Here is a 25446-nt window from a genome sequence, read left to right on the forward strand (position 1 = left end):
GAAGGCTTCCCTGTGGTCCTCACGCCCTTCCCTCAACCACTAGGGCCGGGAGCCACAGTGCCTGGGAGACCACCACACTTTCACAGGCCCACATTAATGTTTAATTTCTTTTTTTTTTTTAATTTATTATTTATTTTTGGCTGCATTGGGTCTTTGTTGGGGTGCACGGGCTTCTCATTGCGGTGGCCTCTCCTGTTGTGGAGCACGTACTCTAGGCGCGCAGGCTTCAGCAGTTGTGGCTTGCAGGCTTAGCTGCTCCGCGGCATGTGGGATCCTCCCGGACCAGGGCTCGAACCCGTGTCCCCTGCATTGGCAGGCGAGTTCCTAACCACTGAGTCACCAGGGAAGCCCCAAGGTTTAATTTCTTTTAAAAAAATCAAAAGAAAAAGATAAACTTTTAAGTCCAAGAACATATTTTAATATATATTAATATATTTATCTTTATATTAAGGCAGTCATAAACTGTAATTTTTACTAGATATTTTTGTGTGTTTGGAGGAAGGGGCACATGAAGGCCTATGAAAACCTTTCGGAGGGAGAGGGATAAACCAAGACTTTGGGATTAACAGATACACACTACTATATATAAAATAGATAAACAAGGACCTACTGTATAGCACAGGGAACCATATTCAGTATCTTGTAATAACCTATAATGGAAAAGAATCTGAAAAGGAATATGATATGTATAAATGAGTCACTTTGTTGTACACCTGAAACTAATACAACATTGTAAATCAACTGTACTTCAATAAAAAAAATTGAAATTAAAAAAAAAAAACCTTTCAGAGGGAGATGGGCTCAGTCACTTTGACCTCTCCTTCTGGGGCCAGTGTATTGTTTCAGGCCTGCTTTGCCCCTTACTTTGAATGTTTATTTGGATTTCCTCTTTAACCTTTCTCATTGTTCTGCAAGTACAGGACATGACGTGGTTCAGTTACTAGAATGGACCTCTATTATTTCCACGACCAGAACGTAAATGTCCAAACTACCCCAGACTTGGTAGGAATAGTCAAAAGCAGACAGTCCTCTCCGCTGGAATCCACCTGTGCTTACCCTGCTGGTCTGACGTGAATCCTGTCAACGAGGTGGGCACTGGCACCAGAGGAAGTTTGAAAAGGAGCCCATGTCTTATTATCCAAGAACACACAGAAGAACTTTTTCCTGGCTAAAAAGAGCAGAGTTTGCTGTTATAATAGCAGCTTGGTGGTTTAAATCAGTTTCCCTTTAGAGCAGCCCCAGAGTCCCAGAAATCTTAGGCCTAATTTTTTTTTCGTTCCTGTAACACATTTTACCAAAACTTGGGTAACTTTAGACCCGGTATTATACACAGTTTTATAGTCCTCCCAATTGTTTCCATCTGGGTCCCCTTTTCCAGGCCTCTTCGCTCTGCTTCCCTGAATTTTACGATTGAGTCGTTCACCTTTTCCCAGCACTTTTAATTCCCATTCCACTCTCCTACATGAAATCAGAGTGTGAGCCTAAGGGAAGCAAAGTAACTCCTTCTCTCTTTGTTTTTACAGAAAAATCTGTGTGGCAGAGGAATTCCGAGTGTGACTGTGGAGGGGAAATTGCTTGTTGTTGTGTAAAGCGATGTTTCTGTCAGTAAAAGCACTGGTCTGGGTCTCAAGAGGCCTGGGTTCTAGTCCTGTCTCTTGTTACCTTGCCACGTGACATGTCTTTTTACCTTCTGGGACTCGAGTTCCTCATTTGTCAAACAAGGAGCACAGATTCCCCAGCAGGTCTACAAAGCAGAGGACAGTGTTAAAAAAAGAAACAACAGGGACTTCCCTGGTGGCGCAGTGGTTAAGAATCTGCCTGCCAATGCAGGGGACATGGGTTCGAGCCCTCACCCAGGAAGACCCCACATGCCGCAGAGCAACGAAGCCTGTGAGCCACAACTACTGAGCCTGCGCTCTAGAGCCAGCGAGCCACAACTACTGAGCCTGCGTGCCACAACTACAGGAGCCCGTGTGCCTAGAACCCGTGCTCTGCAATGAGAGAAGCCACCGCAATGAAAAGTCTGCGCACTGCAACGAAGAGTAGCCACCGCTCACCGCAACTAGTGAAAGCCTGCGTGCAGCAATGAAGACCCAACGCAGCGAAAAATAAATTAATTTATTTTTAAAAAAAAAGAAACAACAGGCCCAAGAGGGAGTCACTTATGCTAAGGCCACGTTCACCAAATCCAGACTTAATACCTAACCTAACTGCAATTTCAGCTGCTTTCAGGAAAGTAATCTTAACCAGTCACTTTAGAATTACCTGGTCAGAACTAGGGAGGTAACTGGCCTCATAGACTCATACTGTGCCCCAAAGGAAGATGACCTGGCCTGAAACAATCAGCTCTTTGATAGAACAACTTCCTTGTCCCACCTCCTCCTGCCTATAAAAGCCTGCCCTTTTGTACAACTCTTTAGAGCTCCTTTCTATCTGCTAGATGGGATGCTGCCCAATTCATGAATCACTGAGTAAAGCCAGTAAGATCTTTAAAATGGACTTGTTACCGACCAAGGTTCTTGGACTCCTTAATCAATAGAAATTGATAAGAGGCTGGGACTTCCCTGCTGGTGCAGTGGTTAAGACTCCATGCTTCCACTGCAGGGGGCGTGGGTTCGATTCCTGGTCCGGGGGTGGGGGGTGGGGAAGAAATTGATAAGAGGCTAGATGCGAAATTCAGGGAAGGCTTTATTGGGACTCGTGCTGCAGCACGAGGGAACAAGGGAGTGAAAATAAGTAACAGGTTCCCTTGCTCACTCCCCGGAGCGGTGGAGCTGGTCCCTTAAATGGGGTGAGCGTAGAGGTGGATACATGGGTGGGGTCAGAGGGGCGGCTTAGGTGGCCTGCCCACCCCCTTGGTGGTGCTGTGTGCAGGGAGCATGGGTAGTGCCCTGCTTTTGCTCCTGACACCCAGGTCCCAGCCTGTCTCATACTCAGCTGAATTTTGTTTTTATCACAACAGGAAGAGGAAGAGACAGAGCTTTTTGGGTGGGTTTTCTTTAGGATAAATCAACTCCCCCTTATCTCAAAGCATGTTGTCTGCTTTGGACATCATCTAAAGTGGCCTAATCCCGGTCCTAGGAAAATGGAGAGGTGGCCATGAGGGAGAGCTGAATAGCGGGCCTGAGCATCTTAGCCTGCTGCCATGGCATAAGCCCCTGTTTCCGACTGCCTGATGGAGCCGATTTCAAGGTGACCTCTTGTTTCATACAATGTGTGTCTTCTCTCCTTACCTTTAACTTGGAGTAAATCAACATAAAAAGACAAAAGGCCTATTCTGCAGCGGTGTAACCTCAGAGATGGAAACAACTTCATTCCCTAAAGAAACAACCAGCGATGTCCTTCCTGATCTGCCACGCTACCTGATCCCAACGCTCCGCTGAGCTGTAATTCATCCAGGTGGGGTTCCTGGGTCTCTATTTCGTGTCAGGCTGGGGGTATGCAGATCATCTCTTGCCTCTTAGATGGCCTCTCTTTTTCATTATTTCCTCTCTACATATAAAGTTAGAGTGATATTTTAAATATGTAGATCATGTCACTCACCTGCTCAAAACCTTCCAGTGGCCTCTTTCATATTTAGGATAACATCCAATCCCCATACCTTCGAATCTAGGGCCCTGCAGGGTCTGACCCGAGCCTCAGGGCCTTTGTACTTGCTGTTCCCTCAGCCTGAAATCATTGTCCCCTGGGTTCTTGAAGGAACTTTCTTCTGCTTCCCAGTGACGTCTCAGCTCAAACATCACTACTTCAGAGAGGCCTTCCCCAATCTTTACGACTGGTCAATCAGGGAAGTCCCCATCTGTGTCATATTTTAGATACACATATAAATGATCCAAAATTTACAAACAGCTCATACAACTCAACAACAAAAAACCCAATCGAGAAATGGGCAAAAGACCTAAATAGACATTTCCCCAAAGAAGATACACAGATGGCCAACAGGCACATGTAAAATGCTCAACATCGCTAATAGTTAGAGAAATGCAAATCAAATCTCTATCGTTTTTATATCTGTTGCATCATCACACTTTCCACAAATTGAAATGATCTGTGATCACTTATTTATCATCTGTCTTCTCCATGACGGTAGAGGTCGCTGTCCTGTTCAGTAGGCATTTAGCATAGCCCTAGCATATGGTAGGCTCTCAAGATATTATTATTATTATTTATTTATTTGTTATTATTTTTTTTTTTTGCGGTACGCGGGCCTCTTACTGTTGTGGCCTCTCCCGTTGCGGAGCACAGGCTCCGGACGCGCAGGCTCAGCGGCCATGGCTCACGGGCCCAGCCGCTCCGCGGCATGTGGGATCCTCCCGGACCGGGGCACGAACCCGTATCCCCTGCATCGGCATGCGGACTCTCAACCACTGCGCCACCAGGGAAGCCCTCTCAAGATATTATTGAATAAATGAATGAAATAATATTTATAATAAATAAATAGTACTGTAATATGAACATGTTCAAAACTCTATGGTTAGAAGAGGGAGGAACACAGCGGTTGTGGAAGGTGGGGAAAACTTTCTAAAGGGACCTAAAGGGCAGATTAGAGGTTCTGGTCATCAGGCCCTTCTGTACTTGGCTCAGCTCCGCAACTCCAAACGCTTATACCCATACCTAATTTTTTTTTTTAACTGCTTTTCCGCGAAACCCCTCCAAGCCCGCAGGGGGCGCCCACAACACGCCACCCGGGAGAACGAGAACTACATTTCCCAGCATCCCGCGCGCCGCCGATCCACTTCCGGAGCCCGCGGACAGCATGGCGGCGTCCGAGGAGCGCGATTCACCGGCTGAGGTGCCCCAGATGGCGGTGGAGGAGGCGGAAACGAAAACATTTAAAGACCTGGTAAGTGTAGATGACGCCGGTTTCCCTTTTTCCTACTGGCGCCAGGCGCGGGCAGAGTCCGGTTGCCTTCGATACAGGCCGCTGGTGTGCAAAAAACAGCCGGGGCCTAGCTCAGGTTTCCCCCGGGGTGTCCGAAGCTCGGGTTCCGGACGAGCTCCCTCGGCTCTGAGTTTGGGTGGTGGGAGGGCGGCCGGTGCCCGGGAGCCCCCATTTGCCCTTTTGAATTCCACCTCGGTGTGGCACCGCTGTGTCTGTGCAGGGTGTGGTCCATGCGGCGAATCCGAATTTTGTGCATCTTGGGCTTTGGATTCGGATGAACCGGTATTGAATTCTGACCCAGTCACTGACTAGAGGCAAGTTATCTCGGTGCCTCACTTTCCACATCTGTAAATTGGGGATTATGATAAGTACCGCATAGAGCTGTTTAGATTAAATGAAGTAACACAGGCAAAGAACTTGGCTTTGGCCCCGGCGAGTGGAGAGTGATTGGTAAGTCTTAAGTTCCTGTCCCAGTTCTCAGAGTTAAGGAGAAGACTGGGTAGACTCACAACAAAAACCTTTTGAATCAAAGCGTAGGGGACGCACATATCACCAGCAAGGCGGCCCTAACAGTCATTTAATTATGTGGGAGGTGAGTGTGTGTTTTCCTTTGCTAAACTGTGTTTTTCCGAATTCTAAGGGTGTGACAGATGTGTTGTGTGAAGCTTGTGACCAGTTGGGATGGACAAAGCCAACAAAGATCCAGATTGAAGCTATTCCTTTGGCCTTACAGGGTAGGTTGAAATTAAGTGTGTGGCCTGTTTCAGATTCAGTATGAAGTTACACATATTCAATTAAATACCACTTTTGAGAGCTATTGCTTTGCATACAAGTGAAATAAAATATGGTCCCTAAAGATAAAAAGTTTGTGGCTTACTGGTTTTGTTTTTTGTTTTGCGGTACACGGGCCTCTCACCGCTGTGGCCTCTCCCGTTGCGGAGCACAGGCTCCGGATGCGCAGGCCCAGCGGCCATGGCTCACGGGCCCAGCCGCTCCGTGGCATGTGGGATCTTCCCGGACCGGGGCGCGAACCTGCGTCTCCCGCATCGGCAGGTGGACTGTCAACCACTGCGCCACCAGGGAAGCGCGGCTTATTGGTTTTTGAAACAGTAATTCTCCAGTTTTACGGAGCTTACTTTCTACTAGGGGGTTTGTTGTCTTCTCCTGTTTTTCTAGCTTTTTCTTTCTCAGTTTCTTTTGGCTTTTCCCTTTGCCTTGCGGTGTTAATTCTGCCTTTATCCTTTTTTCTCACTCTAAAATGTTACTAAGATTTCTCTTCCAGTCCTGAAGCTTTAATACTGTCTGCATCAGTGAGTTTCAGCCAGTGCTCATTAGAATCACCTGTGGAACTTTTAAAACACTAGCGATTTCTGGGCTCCAACGTAGACCTTCTGAATTTGAATTTCCAGGCATGGGACCTAGGCGTATATAGATACAAAACTTAATAGTTCTGGGACTTCCCTGGTGGTCCAGTGGTTAAGAATCCGCCTGCCAATGCAGGGGACACGGGTTTGAGCCCTGGTCCGGGAAGATCCCACATGCCGTGGAGCAACTAAGCCCATGCACCACAACTACTTAGCCTGCACTCTAGAGCCCGTGAGCCACAACTACTGAAGCCTGCGTGCCTAGAGCCCGTGCTCCGCAGCAAGAGAAGCCACCACAATGAGAAGCCTGTGCACCGCAACAAAGAGTAGCCCCTGCTTGCCGCAACTAGAGAAAGCACGTACACAGCAATGAAGGCCCAGTGCAGCCAAATGTAAAAAAAAATAATAATAATAATAAATTAAAAAAAAACTTAATAGTTTATTCTAATGTGTCTTCCCCTGGGGGAGCACACATGAGCACTGGTCAGATGCTCATGGCTCCCATGTCTATATTTCTAGCCCACACTTCTTTGCTGAGCTCCGAACAAGTATGTCCAACTGGTTTTTAGATACTTTTCTCTAAGCTTACTGCAGGAATCTCAAGTTCCCTATGTCCAAAACAGAGTCCTTATTTTTCTCACCAGAACTAATTTCCCTGTAGCCCTTATCTCAGTATATGGCTTTTGAGTTTCCCAAGCTAGAAACCTGTGTGTCAATCACATTTTCTTTTGTTACTTTCTTTTATTTTTTTATTTTCTTGAAGTATAGTTGATTTACAATGTTGTGTTAATTTCTCTTTCCTTTTTTTTTTGGAAGTCGCATGAAGAAAGAAAATGTATTCAATATATTTTTAACGATTTTGGGAATACGTGAACTTTATATTTGCAAAAATGTACATGGAAGATATGATGAGAATAAGTAACAGGTCAACAGTACTAACACCAGCAGAAACAATAAATTGTGTACATCACACCTATGAACTTTCTACATAAGAATGATTCCAAAGGTCTATAGAAACAAAATAACACTCACGAGAGAGGTTATTTTGTGAATAATCATATATGTGTTGATTCAAATAAATTAGAATTTCATGTTGTAATGCTTTGTAATGTTCCATTTCTCATACAACTTGAGTTTATTATCCAATACTGCTTAGTCCTCTGGAGTCTCAGCAACAACATAGACTTTTACAGCTTGATGATTTTTCAGTCTCTAACCAGCCACGTAACATTTAACGTCAGGCCTAGTGTTACGGAAGCAGCTCTTGAAAAACCACCTAAAGAGGGCTTGAGATCCCCAGGCAGAGCCTGGTGTTTAAGGTTGAAAGGCAGTCTGTGATAAAGTAGCAAAGTTGAGCCTTTGATTTATTTCTTTATTTTAAATTAATTAATCTGTTTATTCATTTATTTTGGTTGGGCATTGGGTTGTCTGCCTGACAGAGAGCATCCTTCCTCAGGAAATTCGACTCTTGCCCACTAAGGGAGAACAGAATAGTCGGGAAAGGCATGGATGACCTTTTTAATTTTTCTAATATGATACAGTATAACATATCTCCTCAGAGCTCTGATTACAAAGGAAAATTCCCCACTGCAGTCTGGTGTGCCATCCCATTATTCAGTTTTAGAAGCATAAAATGAGCCTCAAGGCAAGACATCAGAGAGCTCACTTAACACATACTCTCCCACGTAAAGACAAAAAAATAAATGGGAGAATGGAAGGAAGGAAGGGAGGGAGGGAGGAAGGAAGGTCTTATTGTTCCACATTGTTTTGGCTATTATCAGCTTTTGTTAGATGTTTCCTTCTTTCTCTCCAAGGTGTGTGAAACCTAGGAAGCTGTATGTGCCAGACATTTGTCAGGCAATGTGGTCCTAATTATATAGCTATTATTTAAACAAAATTCCAATCACTGATGTTAACAGCAGGTTATCTGCCTATGGCCTAGAGATTTGGATCTATACTGTACTATCAACTTTTATTGCATATAAACGAAAATTTGAAATTCATAATTCTGTTATTTGAAATCCCATCACAGTTTACATATCTGTATCTATACATGTGACCTCATATAATCTTTATCGTATCAGTTTTACAGTAAACAATATGATCTTTCTCCCTCAAGCTTTATTGCCAACTTAATGGGAAATGCACTTATTTTGATGACCAAAAATTGCCCCCCAAAATTGGATGCAAATTTGTCCAGTGGAGTATCATATTCTGACTCTGTAGTTGACTCAACTTAAGGATTTTGATGTATTTTATTCCTACTTACTTCAACTTGATGTGCTTGATAGCTCATTTTTATGCCAGCTATCTGCAGGAAAACAAAAAGAATAGTAAAAATCATTAATCACGGCATTTTGTTGTTCATGTTCCAAACTGAGAGCAAAAGTTATGCAAATAGAGTATCTGTCCTATTTCTCTGAATATAATCAACAGTAACAATTTTAAATGCCTGTTTAAAGAATTGTAAGAAATAATTTCAGTAAGTTTTATCTATGACTTTTTTTTTAACATCTTTATTGGAGTATAATTGCTTTACATTGTTGTGTTAGTTGCTGCTGTATAACAAAGTGAATCAACTATACGTATACATATATCCCCATACCCCCTCCCCCTTGCGTCTCCCTCCCAACCTCCCTATCCCACCCCTCTAGGTGGTAACAAAGCATGCATGGCCTGATCTCCCTGTGCTATGCAGCTGCTTCCCACTAGCTATCTGTTTTGCATTTGGTAGTGTATATATGTCAATGCCACTCTCTCACTTCATCTCAGCTTACCCTTCCCCCTCCCCGTGTCCTCAAGTCCATTCTGTACGTCTGCGTCTTTATTCCTGTCCTGTCCCTAGATTCTTCAGAACCGTTTTGTATTTTTTTTTAGATTAAATATATATGTGTTAGTATACGGTATTTGCTTTTCTCTTTCTGACTTCACTCTGTAGGACAGATTCTAGGTCCATACATCTCACTACAAATAACTCAATTTCGTTTCTTTTTATGGCTGAGTAATATTCCATTGTATATATGTGCCACATCTTCTTTATCCATTCATCTGTTGATGGACACTTAGGTTACTTCCATGTCCTGGCTACTGTAAATAGTGCTTCAGTGAACATTGTGGTACATGACTCTTTTTGAATTATGGTTTTCTCAGGGTATATGCCCAGTAGTGGGATTGCTGGGTCATATGGTAGTTCTAATTTTAGTTTTTTAAGGAACCTCCGTACTGTTTTCCATAGTGGCTGTATCAATTTACATTCCCACCAACAGTGCAAGAGGGTTCCCTTTTCTCCACAGCCTCTCCAGCACTTACTTTTTGTAGATGTTTTGATGATGGCCATTCTGACCGGTGTGAGGTGATACCTCATTGTAGTTTTGATTTGCATTTCTCTAATGATTAGTGATGTTGAGCATCTTTTCATGTGTTTTGTTGGCAATCTGTATACCTTCTTTGGAGAAATCTCTGTTTAGGTTTTCTGCCCATTTTTGGATTGGGTTGTTTGTTCTTTTGATATTAGGCTGCATGAGCTGCTTGTATATTTTGGAGATTAATCCTTTGTCAATTGCTTCATTTGCAAATATTTTCTCCCATTCTGAGGGGTGTCTTTTCGTCTTATTTATGGTTTCCTTTGCTGTGCAAAAGCTTTGAAGTTTCATTAGGTCCCTTTGTTTATTTTTATTTCCATTTCTCTAGGAGGTGGGTCAAAAAGGATCTTGCCGACATAGAGTGTTCTGCCTGTGTTTTCCTGTAGGAATTTTATAGTGTCTGGGCTTACATTTAGGTGTTTAATCCATTTTGAGTTTATTTTTGTATATGGTGTTAGGGAGTGTTCTAATTTCATTCTTTTACATGTAGCTGTCCAGTTTGCCCAGCACCACTTATTAAAGAGGCTGTCTTTTCTCCATTGTACATTCTTGCCTCTGTTATCAAAGATGAGGTAACCATATGTACATGGGTTTATCTCTGGGCTTTCTACCCTTTTCCATTGATCTATACTTGTTTTTGTGCCAGTACCATACTGTCTTGATTACTGTAGCTTTGTGGTATAGTCTAAAGTCCGGGAGCCTGATTCCTCCAGCTCCGTTTTTCTTTCTCAAGATTGCTTTGGCTATTCGGGGTCTTCTGTGTTTCCATACAAATTGTGAATTTTTTGTCCTAGTTCTGTGAAAAGTGCCATTGGTAGTTTGATAGGGATTGCACTGAATCTGTAGATTGCTTTGGGTAATATAGTCATTTTCACAATGTTGATTCTTCCAATCCAAGAATATGGTATATCTCTCCACCTGTTTGTATCACCTTTAATTTCTTTCATCAGTGTCTTATAGTTTTCTGCATACAGGTCTTTTGTCTCCTTAGGTAGGTTTATTCCTAGGTATTTTATTCCTTTTGTTGCAGTAGTGAATGGGAGTGTTTCCTTAATTTCTCTTTCACATTTTTCATCATTAGTCTGTAGGAATGCAAGAGATTTCTATGCATTAATTTTGTATCCTTCTACTTTACCAAATTCATTGATTATCTCTAGTAGTTTTCTGTTAGCATCTTTAGGAATCTCTATGTATAGTATCGTGTCATCTGCAAACAGTGACAGTTTTACTTCTTCTTTTCCGATTTGGATTCCTTTTATTTATTTTTCTTCTCTGATTGCTCTGGCTAAAACTCCCAAAACTATGTTGAATAAGAGTGGTGAGAGTGGGCAACCTTGTCTTGTTCCTGATCTTAGTGGAAATGGTTTCAGTTTTTCACCATTGAGAATGATTTTTGCTGTGGGTTTGTCATATATGGCCTTTATTAAAGGGTTAGGTCCCTCTATGCCTACTTTCTGGAGAGTTTTTATCATAAATGGGTGTTGAATTTTGTCAAAAGCTTTTTCTGCATCTATTGAGATTATCATATGGTTTTTATCCTTCATTTTGTTAATATGGTGTATCACATTGATTGATTTGCATATATTGAAGTATCCTTGCATTCCTGGGATAAACCCCACTTCATCATGGTGTATGATCCTTTTAATGTGTTGCTGGATTCTGTTTGCTAGTATTTTGTTGACGATTTTTGCATCTATGTTTATCAGTGACATTGACCTGTAGTTTTCTTTTTTTGTAACATCTTTGTCTGGTTGTGGTATCAGGGTGATGGTGGCCTCATAGAATGAGTTTGGGAGTGTCCCTCCCTCTGCTATATTTTGGAAGAGTTTGAGAAGGATAGGTGTTAGCTCTTCTCTAAATGTTTGATAGAATTCACCTGTGAATCCATCTGGTCCTGGTCTTTTGTTTGTTGGAAGATGTTTAATCACAGTTTCAATTTCAGTGGTTATGATTGGCCTGTTTATATTTTCTCTTTCTTCCTGGCTCAGTCTCAGAAAGTTGTGCTTTTCTAAGAATTTGTCCATTTCTTCCAGGTTTTCCATTTTATTGGCATATACTTGCTTGTAGTAATCTGTCATGATCCTTTGCATTTCTGCAGTGTCAGTTGTTAGTCCTCCTTTTTCATTTCTAATTCTGTGGATTTGAGTCTTCTCCCTTTTTTTCTTGATGAGTCTGGCTAATGGTTTATCAATTTTGTTTATCTTCTCAAAGAACCAGCTTTTAGTTTTATTGATATTTGCTATCATTTCCTTCATTTCTTTTTCATTTATTTCTGCTCTGATCTTTATGATTTCTTTCCTTCTGCTAACTTTGGGTTTTTTTTTTGTTGTTGTTCTTCTCTCTCTAATTGCTCTAGGTGTAAGGTTAGGTTGTTTATTTGAGATTTTTCTTGTTTCTTGAGGTAGGATTGTATTGCTATAAACTTCCCTCTTAGAACTGCTTTTGCTGCATCCCATAGGTTTTGGTCCGTCATATTTTCATTGTCATTTGTTTCTAGGTATTTTTTGATTTCCTCTTTCATTTCTTCAGTGATCTCTTGGTTATTTAGTAGCATATTTTTTAGCCTCTATGTGTTTATAGTTTTTTTCCTGTAATTGATATCTAGTCTCATAGCATTGTGGTCAGAAAAGATACTTGATACGATCTCAATTTTCTTAAATTTACCAAGGCTTCATTTGTGACTCAAGATATGATCTCTCCTGGAGAATGTTCCGTGAGCACTTGAGAAGAAAGTGTATTCTGTTGATTTTGGGTGGAATGTCATATAAGTGTCAGTTAAGTCCCTCTTGTTTAGTGTTATCATTGAAAGCTTGTGTTTCCTTATTTATTTTCATTTTGGTTGATCTGTCCATTGGTGAAAGTGGGGTGTTAAAGTCCCCTACTATTATTGTGTTATTGTTGATTTCCCCTTTTATGGCTGTTAGCATTAGCCTTATGTATTGAGGTGCTCCTATGTTGGGTGCATAAATATTTACAATTGTTATATCTTCTTGGATTGATCCCTTGATCATTATGTAGTGTCCTTGTTTGTCTCTTGTAATAGTCTTTATTTTAAAGACTATTTTGTCTGATATGAGAATTGCTACTCCAGCTTTCTTTTGATTTCCATTTGCATGGAATATGTTTTTCCATCCCCTCATTTTCAGTCTGTATGTGTCCCTAAGTCTGAAGTGGGTCTCTTGTAGACAGCATATATACGGGTCTTGTTTTTGTATCCATTCAGCCAGTCTGTATCTTTTGGTTGGAGCATTTAATCCATTTACATTTAAGGTAATTATCAGTATGTATGTTCCTATTACCATTTTCTTAATTGTTCTGGGTTTGTTATTGTAGTTCTTTTCCTTCTCTTGTGTTTCCTGCCTAGAGAAGTTCCTTTAGCATTTGCTGTAAAGCTGGTTTCTTGGTGCTCAGTTCTCTTAACTTTTGCTTGAATATAAGCTTTTGATTTCTCCATCGAATCTGAATGAGATCCTTGCTGGGTAGAGTAACGTTGGTTGTAGGTTTTTCCCCTTCATCACTTTAAATATGTCCTGCCACTCCCTTCTGGCTTGCAGAGTTTCTGCTGAAAGATCAGCTGTTAACCTTATGGGGATTCCCTTGTATGTTATTTGTTGCTTTTCCCTTGCTGCTTTTAATATTTTTTCTTTGTATTTAATTTTTGATAGTTTGATTAATATGTGTCTTGGTGAATTTCTCCTTGGATTTATCCTATATGGGACTCTCTGCTTCCTGGACTTGATTGACTATTTCCTTTCCCATGTTCAGGAAGTTTTCAACTATAATCTCTTCAAATATTTTCTCAGTCCCTTCCTTTTTCTGTTCTTCTACTGGGAACCCTATTATTTGAATGTTGGTGCGTTTAATATTGTCCCAGACGTCTCTGAGTCTGTCCTCAATTCTTTTCATTCTTTATTCTGCTCTGCGGTAGTTATTTCCACTATTTTATTTTCCAGGTCACTTATCGGTTCTTCTGCCTCAGTTATTCTGCTATTGATTCCTTCTAGAGAATTTTTAATTTCATTTATTGTGTTGTTCATCATTGTTTTCTCTTTAGTTCTTCTACATCTTTGTTAAATGTTTCTTTTATTTTCTCCATTGTATTTCCAAGATTTTGGATCATTTTTACTGTCATTACTCTGAATTCTTTTTCAGGTAGACTGCCTATTTCCTCTTCATGTGTTTGGTCTGGTGGGTTTTTATCTTGCTCCTGCATCTGCTGTGTGTTTCTCTGTCTTCTCATTTTGCTTGGCTTACTGTGTTTGGGGTCTCCTTTTCGCAGGCTGTAGGTTCATAGTTCCTGTTGTTTTTGGCGTCTAACCCCAGTGGGTGAGGTTGGTTCACTGGGTTGTGTAGGCTTCCTGGTGGAGGGGACTGGTGCCTGTGTTCTGGTGGATGAGGGTGGATCTTGTCTTTCTGGTGGGCAGGTCCGCATCCGGTGGTGTGTTTTGGGGTGTCTGTGAACTTATGATTTTAGGAAGCCTCTCTGCTAATGGGTGGGGTTGTGTTCCTGTCTTGCTAGTTGTTTGGCATAGGGTGTCCAGCACTGGAGCTTGCTGGTCGTTGAGTGGAGCTGCGTCTTAGCGTTGAGACGGAGATCTCTAGGAGAGCTCTCATCGATTGCTATTATGTGGAGCTGGGAGGTCTCTGGTGTTCCAGTGTCCTGAACTCGGCTCTCCCACCTCAGAGGCTCAGGCCTGACACCCAGCCAGAGCACCAAGACCCTGTTAGCCACTTGGCTCAACTTGGTACGAGGGATGCTTGCCAGTGAATTAAGGTGCGAAAAAGACATAAGGCATAAATACCAAAGGTGTTGCCTGCGGTGCCAACTCTCTGGTTCCACGGACCTCTTTCCGTACTTTGTAATTCTCACTTCGGCTGGCCTCCATTCAGACCACCATCATAGCTCCCCTGGTACCCTAACTGAGCTCTGATTTTCCTGTGTGTTCCCCATTCTGCACTTTAGTTCATTTTAAGTTGTAGGGAAGAGTCATACTCAGGTTACCTCAGGGGAAGGGGGTTATTCTCTAGGTGAGGAAGCCTCAGCAGTCAACTGTGGAAGTCGTTACTGGACAGGAAGGCCTCCCGCCGGGTGCTGTCCTAGTGCTCAGCTACCTTGGGGGCTGCAGCATAGAGGCGGTGGTCTTGGCTTCGAAATTGATTGCCAGATCTTCTCAGTTATGGCTTGATTGGTGATAACAAACCATGGGGACCCGTTCTTAAGGTATTACTTCTGGCATTCTTCCCTCAAGGAGCAGTGTAAATGGCTATACTGTTAAGCTCCTTGGGTCCTTCTTATGCCATCAGGCCTGGGGTTTATCTTCTTAATGAATAACATTGGTCATGATATTCCCTGCTTAAAATCCTTCAGTTCCTCTCTCTTATAGGAAGATGTCAAAACTCCTTAGCATGGCTGTGGGTTTCCTTATTCTTCTCCCTTTCCCCCTTGACTTCTCTGTTCTGGCCACGTTGTACTTCTCCCTCTCTGAACTCATGCTGTGTTCTTTTTTTAAAATTAATTTATTTAATTTATTTATTTTTGGCTGCATTGGGTCTTCGTTGTTGTGCGCGGGCTTTCTCTAGTTGTGGAGAGCGGGGGCTACTCTTCGTTGCAGTGTGCAGGCTTCACATTGCAGTGGCTTCTCTTGCTGCGGAGCTTGGGCTCTAGAGCACAGGCTCAGTAGTTGTGGCTCACAGGCTCTAGAGCGCAAGCTCAGTAGTTGTGGTGCACGGGCTTAGTTGCTGTATGGCATTTGGGATCTTCCCGGACCAGGGCTCGAACCTGTGTCCCCTGCATTGGCAGGCGGATTCTTAACCACTGTGCCACCAGGGAAGTCCCATGCTGTGTTCTTTAAAGCATCTTTCCTCATAGGGGACTGCCCTTCCTTTCCTTCTTTGCTTACTTCCAGATTTAATTTACTCATCACCTCTGTTAACCTTTCCTGACTCTTCCTGGCAGTAGGTTGCTCATTCCGTTTTGTTCTCACTGTATCCTGTAGGGACCTATCATATTAGAACATATTTGTGTATTTCACCCCTGGATTTTGAGCTAATTTAAGACAGAGACCGTGTCTTCTGTCTCATCAACCTCCCCCTCCCCTGAATTCATCAAATATTTATTCATGGTCTACTTTGTGCCAGCATTGGGTCCTTGTGGAATAATGTGGAAATGGTGCAGAGAGCATTTCTTTGCTATTAGGTGTTTTCTTTGTCTTCTAGGTCGTGATATTATTGGGCTGGCGGAAACCGGCTCTGGGAAGACAGGGGCCTTTGCTCTGCCCATTCTGAATGTGCTGCTGGAGACGCCTCAGCGTTTGTTTGCCTTAGTTCTCACCCCCACTCGGGAGCTAGCCTTTCAGATCTCAGAGCAGTTTGAAGCCCTGGGGTCTTCTATTGGGGTGCAATGTGGTAAGTGTCGAGAGGAAAGGAATCTTCAGAATTTCTTCACAGGTTGAGAATGAGTGTGAAAGGAGAATGGAAGGAAGTGTCGTTAACATAAGTTCATTGACCTAAAGGGCTGATTTGGTATTTTAGCTTCGGGGAAAGTTGTAATTGTAAGGGAAGAAAAATGAAAGTAGAAATGTGTCATTGGCTTTACCGTGAACTATGGAAAAAAATTAAGGATCTCTTTTCTATATTCTTTTTCTTTCTGTAGCTGTGATTGTAGGTGGAATTGATTCAATGTCTCAATCTCTGGCCCTGGCCAAAAAGCCACATATAGTAATAGGTGAGTGATGACAATGGTAGAAGACACTGGTGGTGACGAATTGGAGAAAATCTGCTGATATTGGGTGCAACTTCTTTGTGCAGAAAGAGTTCAAAGAATGGATTTAATTTTTTTTAACTTATGAAATTCTGGTTGGGAGGGGGTGATCACTTTCTTTCTGTCCTTTTTCTTAAACATTGCCCTCTCTCCTCAACTTTTCTTGTTAGCAACTCCTGGTCGACTAATTGACCACTTGGAAAATACAAAAGGTTTCAACTTAAGAGCTCTCAAGTACTTGGTCATGGATGAAGCAGACCGAATATTGAATATGGATTTTGAGACAGAGGTGAGCTCAACATCTTTCCTCTTCCTAGAGCATCTCAAAATCTGTTCAAAATCTGGTTCATTGCATACCTGCTTTTGTGGAGCACTTAACCATTGTTGGTTAATTTAACATCTCTGCTGCTTTTTTCATTCTTGATGCTCTTTACACTGTCTGCCTCAGCATCCTCTTTATTTATTTTTTCTTTCTTTTTTATTGAAGGATAGTTGATTTATATTATTATATTATTTTTAGGTGCAACATAGTGATTCAGTATTTCTGTAGATTATACTCCATTTAAAATTATTACAAAATAATGGCTATATTTCCCTGTGCTTGTTGCTTTTAAATTAAATTAAATTTAATTAATTTTTTACTGAAGTATAGTTAATTTACCATGTTGTGTTTCTGGTGTACAGCAAAGTGATTCAGTTATACATACATATATAAATATGTGTATATATATACATATATATATGTGTGTATATACATATACCTACACAAACTCCTAATTTATCCTTCCCTCTTTTCCCCTTTGGTAACCATAAGTTTGTTTTCTATGTCTGTGAATGTGTTTCTGTTTTGTAAATAAGTTCATTTGTATCATATTTTAGATTCCACATATAAGTGATATTATGTGATATTTGTCTTTGTCTGACTTCACTTAGTGTGGTAATCTCTAGGTCCATCCATGTGGCTGCAAATGGCATCATTTCATTCTTTATTATGGCTGAGTAGTATTCCATTCTGTATATACACCACATCTTCTTTATCTATTCATCTGTTGATGGACATTTAGGTTGCTTCCATCTCTTGGGTATTGTAAATAGTCTCAGCATCCTCTTTCAAATATAGTCTGACTTGGGGGGTGAGGGATAAATTAGGAATATGGGATTAACATACACACACTACTATATATAAAATAGATAAACAGCAAGGACCTACTGTATAGCACAGGGAGCTATATTCAATATCTTGTAATAACCTATAATGGAAAAGAATCTGAAAAAGTGTAAATATGTATGTATGTGTAACTGAATCACTTTGCTGTATACCTGAAACACTGTAAATCAACTATACTTCAATTTAAAAAGACAGTTGGGCAAAAAACATGTATATATATATATACATACATATATACATACATATATATAGACTGACTTTGATTTCAGAGATGAGAAATACCAAAACCAGATTTTCTTTTTCCATTTCATTTGATTTCAACCTCTTCCATCTTTTCTTTGATGACCCCTTCATCATAGCTTATTTAGTTGATTAATGCTTATTCTTTACTTTTCTCTTAGATTAGCTCTGCTGATTTAAATGGTGCTTTTCTCTGACTGGCATTATTTTTTGGTAGCATCTGGTGTGGTATCAAATAGTAAATAGTCAGTTTTAGCTGAACTGAATCAAAGTTTTGAGTCCCCAAATCCCCACAGTGATGTATTTAGTTTGTTACCCCTCATCTCCTTCACAAGCAGCATTTGCAGGTGTCCAGTCTAAATGTTATGTTGGTACCATTGTTCTTTCTGCCTTTTAGGTTGACAAGATCCTTAAAGTGATTCCCCGAGATCGGAAAACATTTCTCTTCTCTGCTACGATGACCAAGAAGGTGAACTTTTCTAGGACTTCTCTTTTCTTCTTTATAAAAATTGATAAACAGAAACAGTCACAGTGACAATAATAAACACAGAATATTTAGGAATCAGTGCACTATTCTAGGTTTTCTTTCTTCAGGTGCAAAAACTGCAGCGAGCAGCGCTGAAGAATCCTGTGAAATGTGCTGTTTCCTCTAAATACCAGACGGTTGAAAAGTTACAGCAATATTATCTTTTTATTCCTTCTAAGTTCAAGGTAAAGTGTTTGCTTTGATCATTCCTGCCTCTCCCTCTCCTTCTTCACCAAGACATCTGAAAATGTGTCAACTCTTGATTGGCTAAGAGCTGTGCTACAGATTGGAGTCCTTTCTATTTGTTTTAGAGCTCATGCCGTGCTTTATTTTATCACTGATAAAGTCAAACATTCTGGGAATTCACAACATATTAAACCACAGTAATGAAGTCATGATACACTCCCTTCCTAGCCCCATCCTTGAGGTAGTTTTTCTTTTGCCTGCTTATTATGTGGCTTTTTTATGGACAGAGGACCCTAGTTTTGTGCTTTGATGTCAGGACTTTGCGTGCTTGCTGAGTACAGATCTCCTTGTGCTCGGCTTCAGGCTGTGTGTGAAACTCATGGTTCACAGAGATGATAATGATAATGCCAGTTAAGGAGTGCAAAGCTGGCGGCTGGGGGTCTGGATAACTGAGAAGCAGCTATGGGCTTAGTCTTTTACGTAATTTATATGCCCAGGACGCCAACCTTCTTCCAGGTTCAGTTACATATATTATTTTGGCTTTGTGACTTAGGATACCTACCTGGTTTATATTCTAAATGAATTGGCTGGAAACTCCTTTATGATATTCTGCACCACCTGTAACAATACTCAGAGGACAGCTTTGCTACTCCGAAATCTTGGATTCACTGCCATTCCCCTCCATGGACAGATGAGTCAGGTAACTATTCTTTGGAATCATTAGTGGGGAACTGGGGGCACGAGAAAGCTAAATCTTGTAGCAGGAGATTTCTGCAATAGCAACACATGACATTACTGCATCTTCCCATAGTTTTCCTGATCTTATGGGCATTAAAGTGTTGCTTTGGATGCTACTTCCTCCTTTCAGGATAGCAAGAGGCTCAAATTAAAATATTCCACAGGTAGTTGTCTGGGATGGAAGCTATTGAGTTGATTTATTCAGCCCTCATGGTAATAGTGACTCTCTCGTCTCTAAAGACTTTCAGTAAATTATTTCTCAATTATCTTTCTGTTATGTTTAACAAACTCTGTTTCATGTTAGTATTTTCTAGCTTTAGTCTTAAATATCTTTTTATTTCTTCCATGTTTCCTTTTGACCTGTAAAGCCTAGTTCAGACTAAGGGGGAAACATCCTTTTAAAAATTTCTCTCTTGGTTCTTGTATTTATTTAGTATGTCTAGTTTGTGTGTCTTGGATTCCAAGTTTTTCAAGATTAAAATTCTTTCAAGATTAAAATTTCTTCTTTTCATCGTCTCAGAGCAAGCGCCTAGGATCCCTTAATAAATTTAAGGCAAAAGCTCGTTCCATTCTTTTAGCAACTGATGTTGCAAGCCGTGGTTTGGACATACCTCATGTGGATGTAGTTGTTAACTTTGACATTCCTACCCATTCCAAGGTGAGTCCTGTTGCTGACCTGACTTTCTAGCCCCAAAGTGCTTTTCTTTTCTCTTTTCTTTTCTTTTTCCCTTCTCTTCCCTTTCTTTCCTTTCTTGTCCTTTCTTTCACTTCCTCCTTTCCTCCCTCCCTCTGTCCCTCCCTCCCTCCCTTCTTCTTTCTCTCTCTCTCCCCCACCTCCTTCTTCCTCCTTTTCTTTTCTTTTTTTTAAAATTGAGATGTAATTGACATATAACATTATATTCGTTTCAGGTGTAAAATGTAATGATTTAATATTCGTATATATTGCAGATTGGTCATAGTAAGTCTAGTTAACATCTGTCACCATTCATAATTACGCATTTCTTTTCTTATGATGAGAATTTTCCCTTAGCAACTTTTAAATATGCAGTACAGTATTATTAACTCTAGTCAGCATGTTGTACATTACATCCCCATGACTTATTTATTTCATAACTGAAATTTGTACCTTTTGCCTCCTTCACCCATTTCACACACACCCATCCCTGCCTCTGGCAACCACCAAATCTGTTCTCTGTATCTGTGAGCTCAGTTTTTTTTGTTTTTGTTTTAGATTCCACATATAAGTGAGATCTCAGTATTTGTCTCTGTCTAAGTTATTTCACTTAGCTGAATACCCTCAAGGTCTATCCATGTTGTCACAAATAGAAAGATGTCATTCTTTTTTTATGGCCGAATACTATTCCATCGTATCCAAAGTGTATTTCTTAATGGAACGTTTTCTGTCTTTCCTTAGTTACAGTATTGGAGTTTTTTTGGTGTGTGTGTGTCCTTGATTAGTTAAGTGTCAAAAATAGGGAAAGCTCTAGATCTTTTCATTCTCCTCATCTTGCACATGCCTGTGGATCTGATATTAATGAATGTGAATGAAGGAGCCCAGGAGAGGGGTTAGAGGCTCACCGTCGGAGGCGTAGATGCACCGCGTGCTCACCTCTGTCGGTCTATCTGATGAGAAATGGCAGCCTGTGGTCCTCAGTGTATCCCAGGGTTTCTCAGCCTCGGCACTGTTAACATCTTGGTCTGGGAATTCTTCATTGCGGGGCTGTCCTTTGTATTGTAGGATGCTTAGCAGAATTCCTGGCTTCTACTCACAGGTGACATTGTGACAACCAGATATATTTCCAGACATTTCCAAATGCCCGCTGGGGAGGATGAAACTGACCCCAGTTGTGAACAACTAGTGTGTCTCGACTTCGTATTAAACTGCTGTAGACAGGGTCCTGTCTCATGATTTTCACAGTAACTCTGTGTGAGTTTGGCCATGTATTTGTGTCCCTGTTTTATAGATGCAAACCAGGGTTCAGAGAAGTTCTGGACTTGTAGACAGTTGTGTCGCTGGTCGGTGGGAAAAGCAGATCTGTGACCCAGGTCTGCCTCTAGATCTAGTGCCATTTTCCTCTGCCTGTGCTATGTCCATGGAGATTTGCTTTGTAGATTTGTCTTTATATAAAAGAAAGGAAAAAGGGGGTCAGTTTTGTGCTGTGAGGAGAATAAGAAAAGTGAAGTAGATTTATCTCTGTAACAGATTGCCAGTTCATCTCTCCACGTTCCAACACAAATCTGTTTTCTTTCAAAGGTTTGCAGGAAGAATTTACATACAGTTTTTAATTTATCTTCCAGCTAACTCAAAGTTACTTACCGTTTTCGTTTCAGGATTACATCCATCGAGTAGGTCGAACAGCTCGAGCAGGGCGCTCTGGAAAGTCTATTACTTTTGTCACGCAGTAAGTGACCCGACTTTGGGGCAGAGCAATGTAGAGAAAAGAGCAGAACTGTGGGGCAGACAGACTTGCAACCTGACTTCACCACTTACTGTAACAGTCACTTAACCTCCCTCATCCCGCCTTCATTGTTTGTAAAATAGAAATAATAATACCGGTCTAGCAGGGTTTTAATGAAGACTGGAGATGTATATGTAAAGAGCATATACTGTACTACATAGGCGTAGTATAGTACTTGGCATACAGAAGCACACACACAAAAAACCCTGTTACTTCTTTTAAATGCTGGAGCCAGAGAACAGTGACCATTCCCTCAACTCACAGTATTACAATAACTATTTCTGATTTTGTTTTCTAGGGAACAAATTGTTATGTACCCAGGGCTTTTCTGGGAGTAAGGGGTATGTTGGGTGGTTTTCTGCTGGGCTGTGCACAGAAGATTGCATTTAGTTAGTATTCTGAAAAGGAATAATAGGTTCGATATTGTTGAAAACTGTGGCCCCTGTTGCATCATAGTTTTGGAATGGACAGACATATGCATTGTCAGCCAGCCAGAGCCATGGCAATTTTCCTTTTTCAGATACGACGTGGAACTCTTCCAGCGCATAGAACACTTAATTGGGAAGAAATTGCCTGTCTTTCCAACCCAGGATGACGAGGTTATGATGCTGACAGAACGTGTGTCTGAGGCCCAAAGATTTGCCCGAATGGTATGCAATGCATTTTCTCACCAGCAAATGAAATTAACTTACATGCAAGACACTTTATTGTGTTAATCTTCAACTTGGAGTATTTGATTCCAAATTTAAGATGAGCATACTAAAGTGCAGATGTAGGTAATTTGCTTTCGACTGTACGACTAAATGGTTGAATCAGGGTTTGGACTCGGTCTGACCACAGTGACCACATTCCCAGCCACTGTTCATGTTTCACATGAGGCAAAAAAAAACCTTTGGACTTGAGATCAGATCAGGAGGTGCAGCTGTGAACTGTGAGCTTGGACAAGGTGTCTAACCTCTCAGAATCAGTTCCTCATTTGTAGATTGGGAATAATAGTTACCTTGAGTACAGGGTTTTATGAGCATCGATCAAGCTGATGTAAACAGCGTAGTTACTGATAGTAGCGGTGGCGGTAGGAGTGGCGATGAGAAGGTTCTAAAGGAGCCCCTTCCAAGTGCCGTCTGCTCTCTGGGGTGCTGGTCTGAGGGGTGAAGAAACTTCGCCCGTGGGGTGCTTTCTGAGTAGCTGAGGTGTGGACTTGTTTTTGTTTTTCTCCCCACATGGAATTCTTCGTTTGGTATTTTTGTTTATAAAAATATTACATGTGCATTGGGAGACATTTTTAGAAAATACACAAAGGATTAAAATAGTAAGTGAAACACGTAAGCCACCCGCCGCAGAAAACCATTGGTAACAGTTGGCTGTTTTTCTTTCCTTAGCCATAATTAGACTTTATCTAATTGTATATGACTTTATCTAAATGTATATCATTTTTCTATTTGAACTAGCAGAGAATCATGCGATCATTTCTTTTTTTTTTTTTTTTTTTTTTTTCACATTTTAAACTTTATTCAAAAAATGTCATCTAGGCTGTGTCTTAGCCCTGAATCGATTCAGTTACCAAACTTTCCTAAACACCAGTGGCAGGAGTAATCTCTTGGAGTTGTTGCAAGGTCCTTAACGGCCTTCTGACTCGTCAAGGGAAACCAAATTGGGTCTTCTAGACTTTGCATTAGGTATATTTTATTACTTTCCAGTGTTTTGAAAATTGGTAATCTGAGGGGAGAGAATTAAGTTTTTTAAAAATAGCACTGCTTGCAAGTTTAGAAACTGACATCTTAGACGCTAGCATCTTAGAATTCTCATGGGATCATTTCTTAATGGCTACAGAGAATTCTGTCATGAATATATAATGTGATTTACATTGATGTGTGTTTATGCTTTTCCCGGTTTTTTGTATTTTAACTAGAACTCTGTTGAACATCCTGATATGTACAGCTTTGCACACTTGTCTTGTTTCCTTAGAATAAATTCCTAGAAGTAGAATCAATTGTTGGGTGGAGGAGAATACACAGTTAAAATTCGAATTCATACATAATGTCAAACTGCCCCCCTAGAAAAGCTAAAGCACTTTTACACGATGAGCGACAGTGTATGTGACTGTCCGCACACCTGACCAGGTCTAGGTATTACCATTCTCTTAAATCTTTGCCAGAATAATAATAATAGCTTATTGTTTTAATCTTCCTGTCTTTGATTACTAATAAGATTAACATTTTTGTATCTTGGGATTTTGGTCTTATTCCTTTGCTAATGTGAGGTGTTAGGGAGTTACTTAGTGTTTGATTTTAAGGAGCAGAGACTAGGATGTGTCACTCTCAGTGACAGCCATTCATTTTCAATCCCATCCTTTCCGTTTCTTGCAGGAGTTAAGGGAGCATGGAGAGAAGAAGAAGCGCTCGTGGGAGGCTGCTGGGGACGGTGACGATAGGGAGGGTGCAATCGGTGTCAGGAACAAGGTGGCTGGAGGAAAAATGAAGAAACGGAAAGGCCATTAATCTCTTTTATAAAGACTTGACTTCTGCTTTCTGTTCTGTAAAGAGGATTGAAGGAGAGAATGGGACCTCTCCCTCCAGAGTGCTGCAGGCCGAAATCCATCAGAGTTGTGTCCAGAATCTGCCCAGCTCACTCAGTGCTCATCCCCCTTTCCGTGTGTTAGAACATCGTTGCCTGCAGAATATTTTTGAAGTGCTGATGTCAAGATTCGGACTGTTCTTCAGCTTTGGTTCCTTGCTCCTGACACTAGTAAGATATGTTCTCCTATCCCTTCACACAGACCTGTGCTTTTTTCAGCTGCAAGTCAAGGACTGGGCTAATGAAGCCCTTGACCTGTGATTGTAAAGGAAAGGAGCTTCTAGATCTAAAAACAGTGATGCTTCTGCAGTCTCAGCTTGTGTTTCGTGAGACCAAATGGGAAATAATAAATTTAAATATTATTAAAAAAAAATTGAAACTCCTTGAGGACCTTTTTGGGTTACAGACTTTATAGATTTAGTAAGATCTTCCTAATAGGTAAGAAACTGACAGTGGTGATTCCATGGCAGATTCATTGGTTGTCCTTAATTTGAGGTAACCATTATTTATGACTTTAAAAAAATCAACAAAGAAACAAGAGGATGGATGGCTTTGAAAGGGAAGTCCTGCTTGAAAGGAGGTTGTGTTTTTCTTGGGGATGGAGCAGAGTCTCTTAGATCCCTGAATAGATTCACATCCCTGGCTCCTTGGATTAAAATCCTCTGTGGGGGGCTTCCCTGGTGGCACAGTGGTTAAGAATCCGCCTGCCAATGCAGGGGATACGGGTTCGAGCCCTGGTCCAGGAAGATCCCACGTGCCGCGGAGCAACTAAGCCCGTGCACCACAACTACTGAGCCTGTGCTCTAGAGCCCGCGAGCCACAACTACTGAGCCCACGTGCCACAACTACTGAAGCCCACGCGCCTAGAGCCCGTGCTCTGCAACAAGAAAAGTCACTGCAATGAGAAGCCCACACACTGCAACAAAGAGTAGCCCCCGCTCGCTGCAACTAGAGAAAGCCCGCATGCAGCAATGAAGACCCAACACAGCCAAAAATAAATAAATTTAAAAAATATATTCTCTGTGGGAGTCAAGTGTGGATGTTGATTGCAGGAAGATCTTTATAAAAATAGGGGGTGGGGTGCCTACCTCTGGGGGGCTAATTCTCCATTTGTTTCCTGATGGGACTCTCTAGAGTGGGTTAGCTAATAGCAACTCCCTCTCCCTCTGGGCTGGTGGGTAAAAGCC

At 41.3% G+C, this 25446-nt stretch overlaps 1 protein-coding gene across 2 annotated transcripts; it reads left to right on the top strand.

Annotated features, from left to right (window-relative positions):
- The first annotated feature begins 4710 nt into the window (after window positions 1-4710).
- On the top strand, window positions 4711-25085 carry DDX47 (DEAD-box helicase 47). 2 transcript variants are annotated; one of them, XM_029206525.1, is made up of 12 exons: window positions 4711-4843; window positions 5523-5616; window positions 15825-16013; window positions 16261-16332; window positions 16539-16657; window positions 18174-18245; window positions 18371-18487; window positions 19042-19188; window positions 19747-19884; window positions 21558-21628; window positions 22206-22335; window positions 24052-24630. In XM_029206525.1, exons 1-12 carry the CDS (start codon window positions 4757-4759, stop codon window positions 24181-24183), a joined length of 1368 nt encoding a protein of 455 aa, XP_029062358.1. In that variant the 5' UTR covers window positions 4711-4756; the 3' UTR covers window positions 24184-24630. The 2 variants fall into 2 exon arrangements, with proteins under 2 accessions (XP_029062358.1, XP_029062359.1); XM_029206526.1 differs by lacking the exon at window positions 19747-19884 and having other exon boundaries at window positions 4753-4843; window positions 24052-25085.
- The last annotated feature ends 361 nt before the right edge of the window (window positions 25086-25446 follow it).

Source organism: Monodon monoceros, unplaced genomic scaffold, assembly GCF_005190385.1.
Source record: "Monodon monoceros isolate NGI ecotype Baffin Bay Population unplaced genomic scaffold, NGI_Narwhal_1 Super_Scaffold_6, whole genome shotgun sequence".
Taxonomy (NCBI): Eukaryota; Metazoa; Chordata; class Mammalia; order Artiodactyla; family Monodontidae; genus Monodon; species Monodon monoceros.

Coding starts and splice junctions, on each gene's coding strand:
- DDX47 (XM_029206525.1), top strand. CDS start 4,757: ATGGCGGCGTCCGAGGAGCGCGATTCACCGGCTGAGGTGCCCCAGATG. Junction 5,617..15,824: donor TATTCCTTTGGCCTTACAGG/GTAGGTTGAAAT, acceptor TTTGTCTTCTAG/GTCGTGATATTATTGGGCTG. Junction 16,658..18,173: donor ATATGGATTTTGAGACAGAG/GTGAGCTCAACA, acceptor TCTGCCTTTTAG/GTTGACAAGATCCTTAAAGT.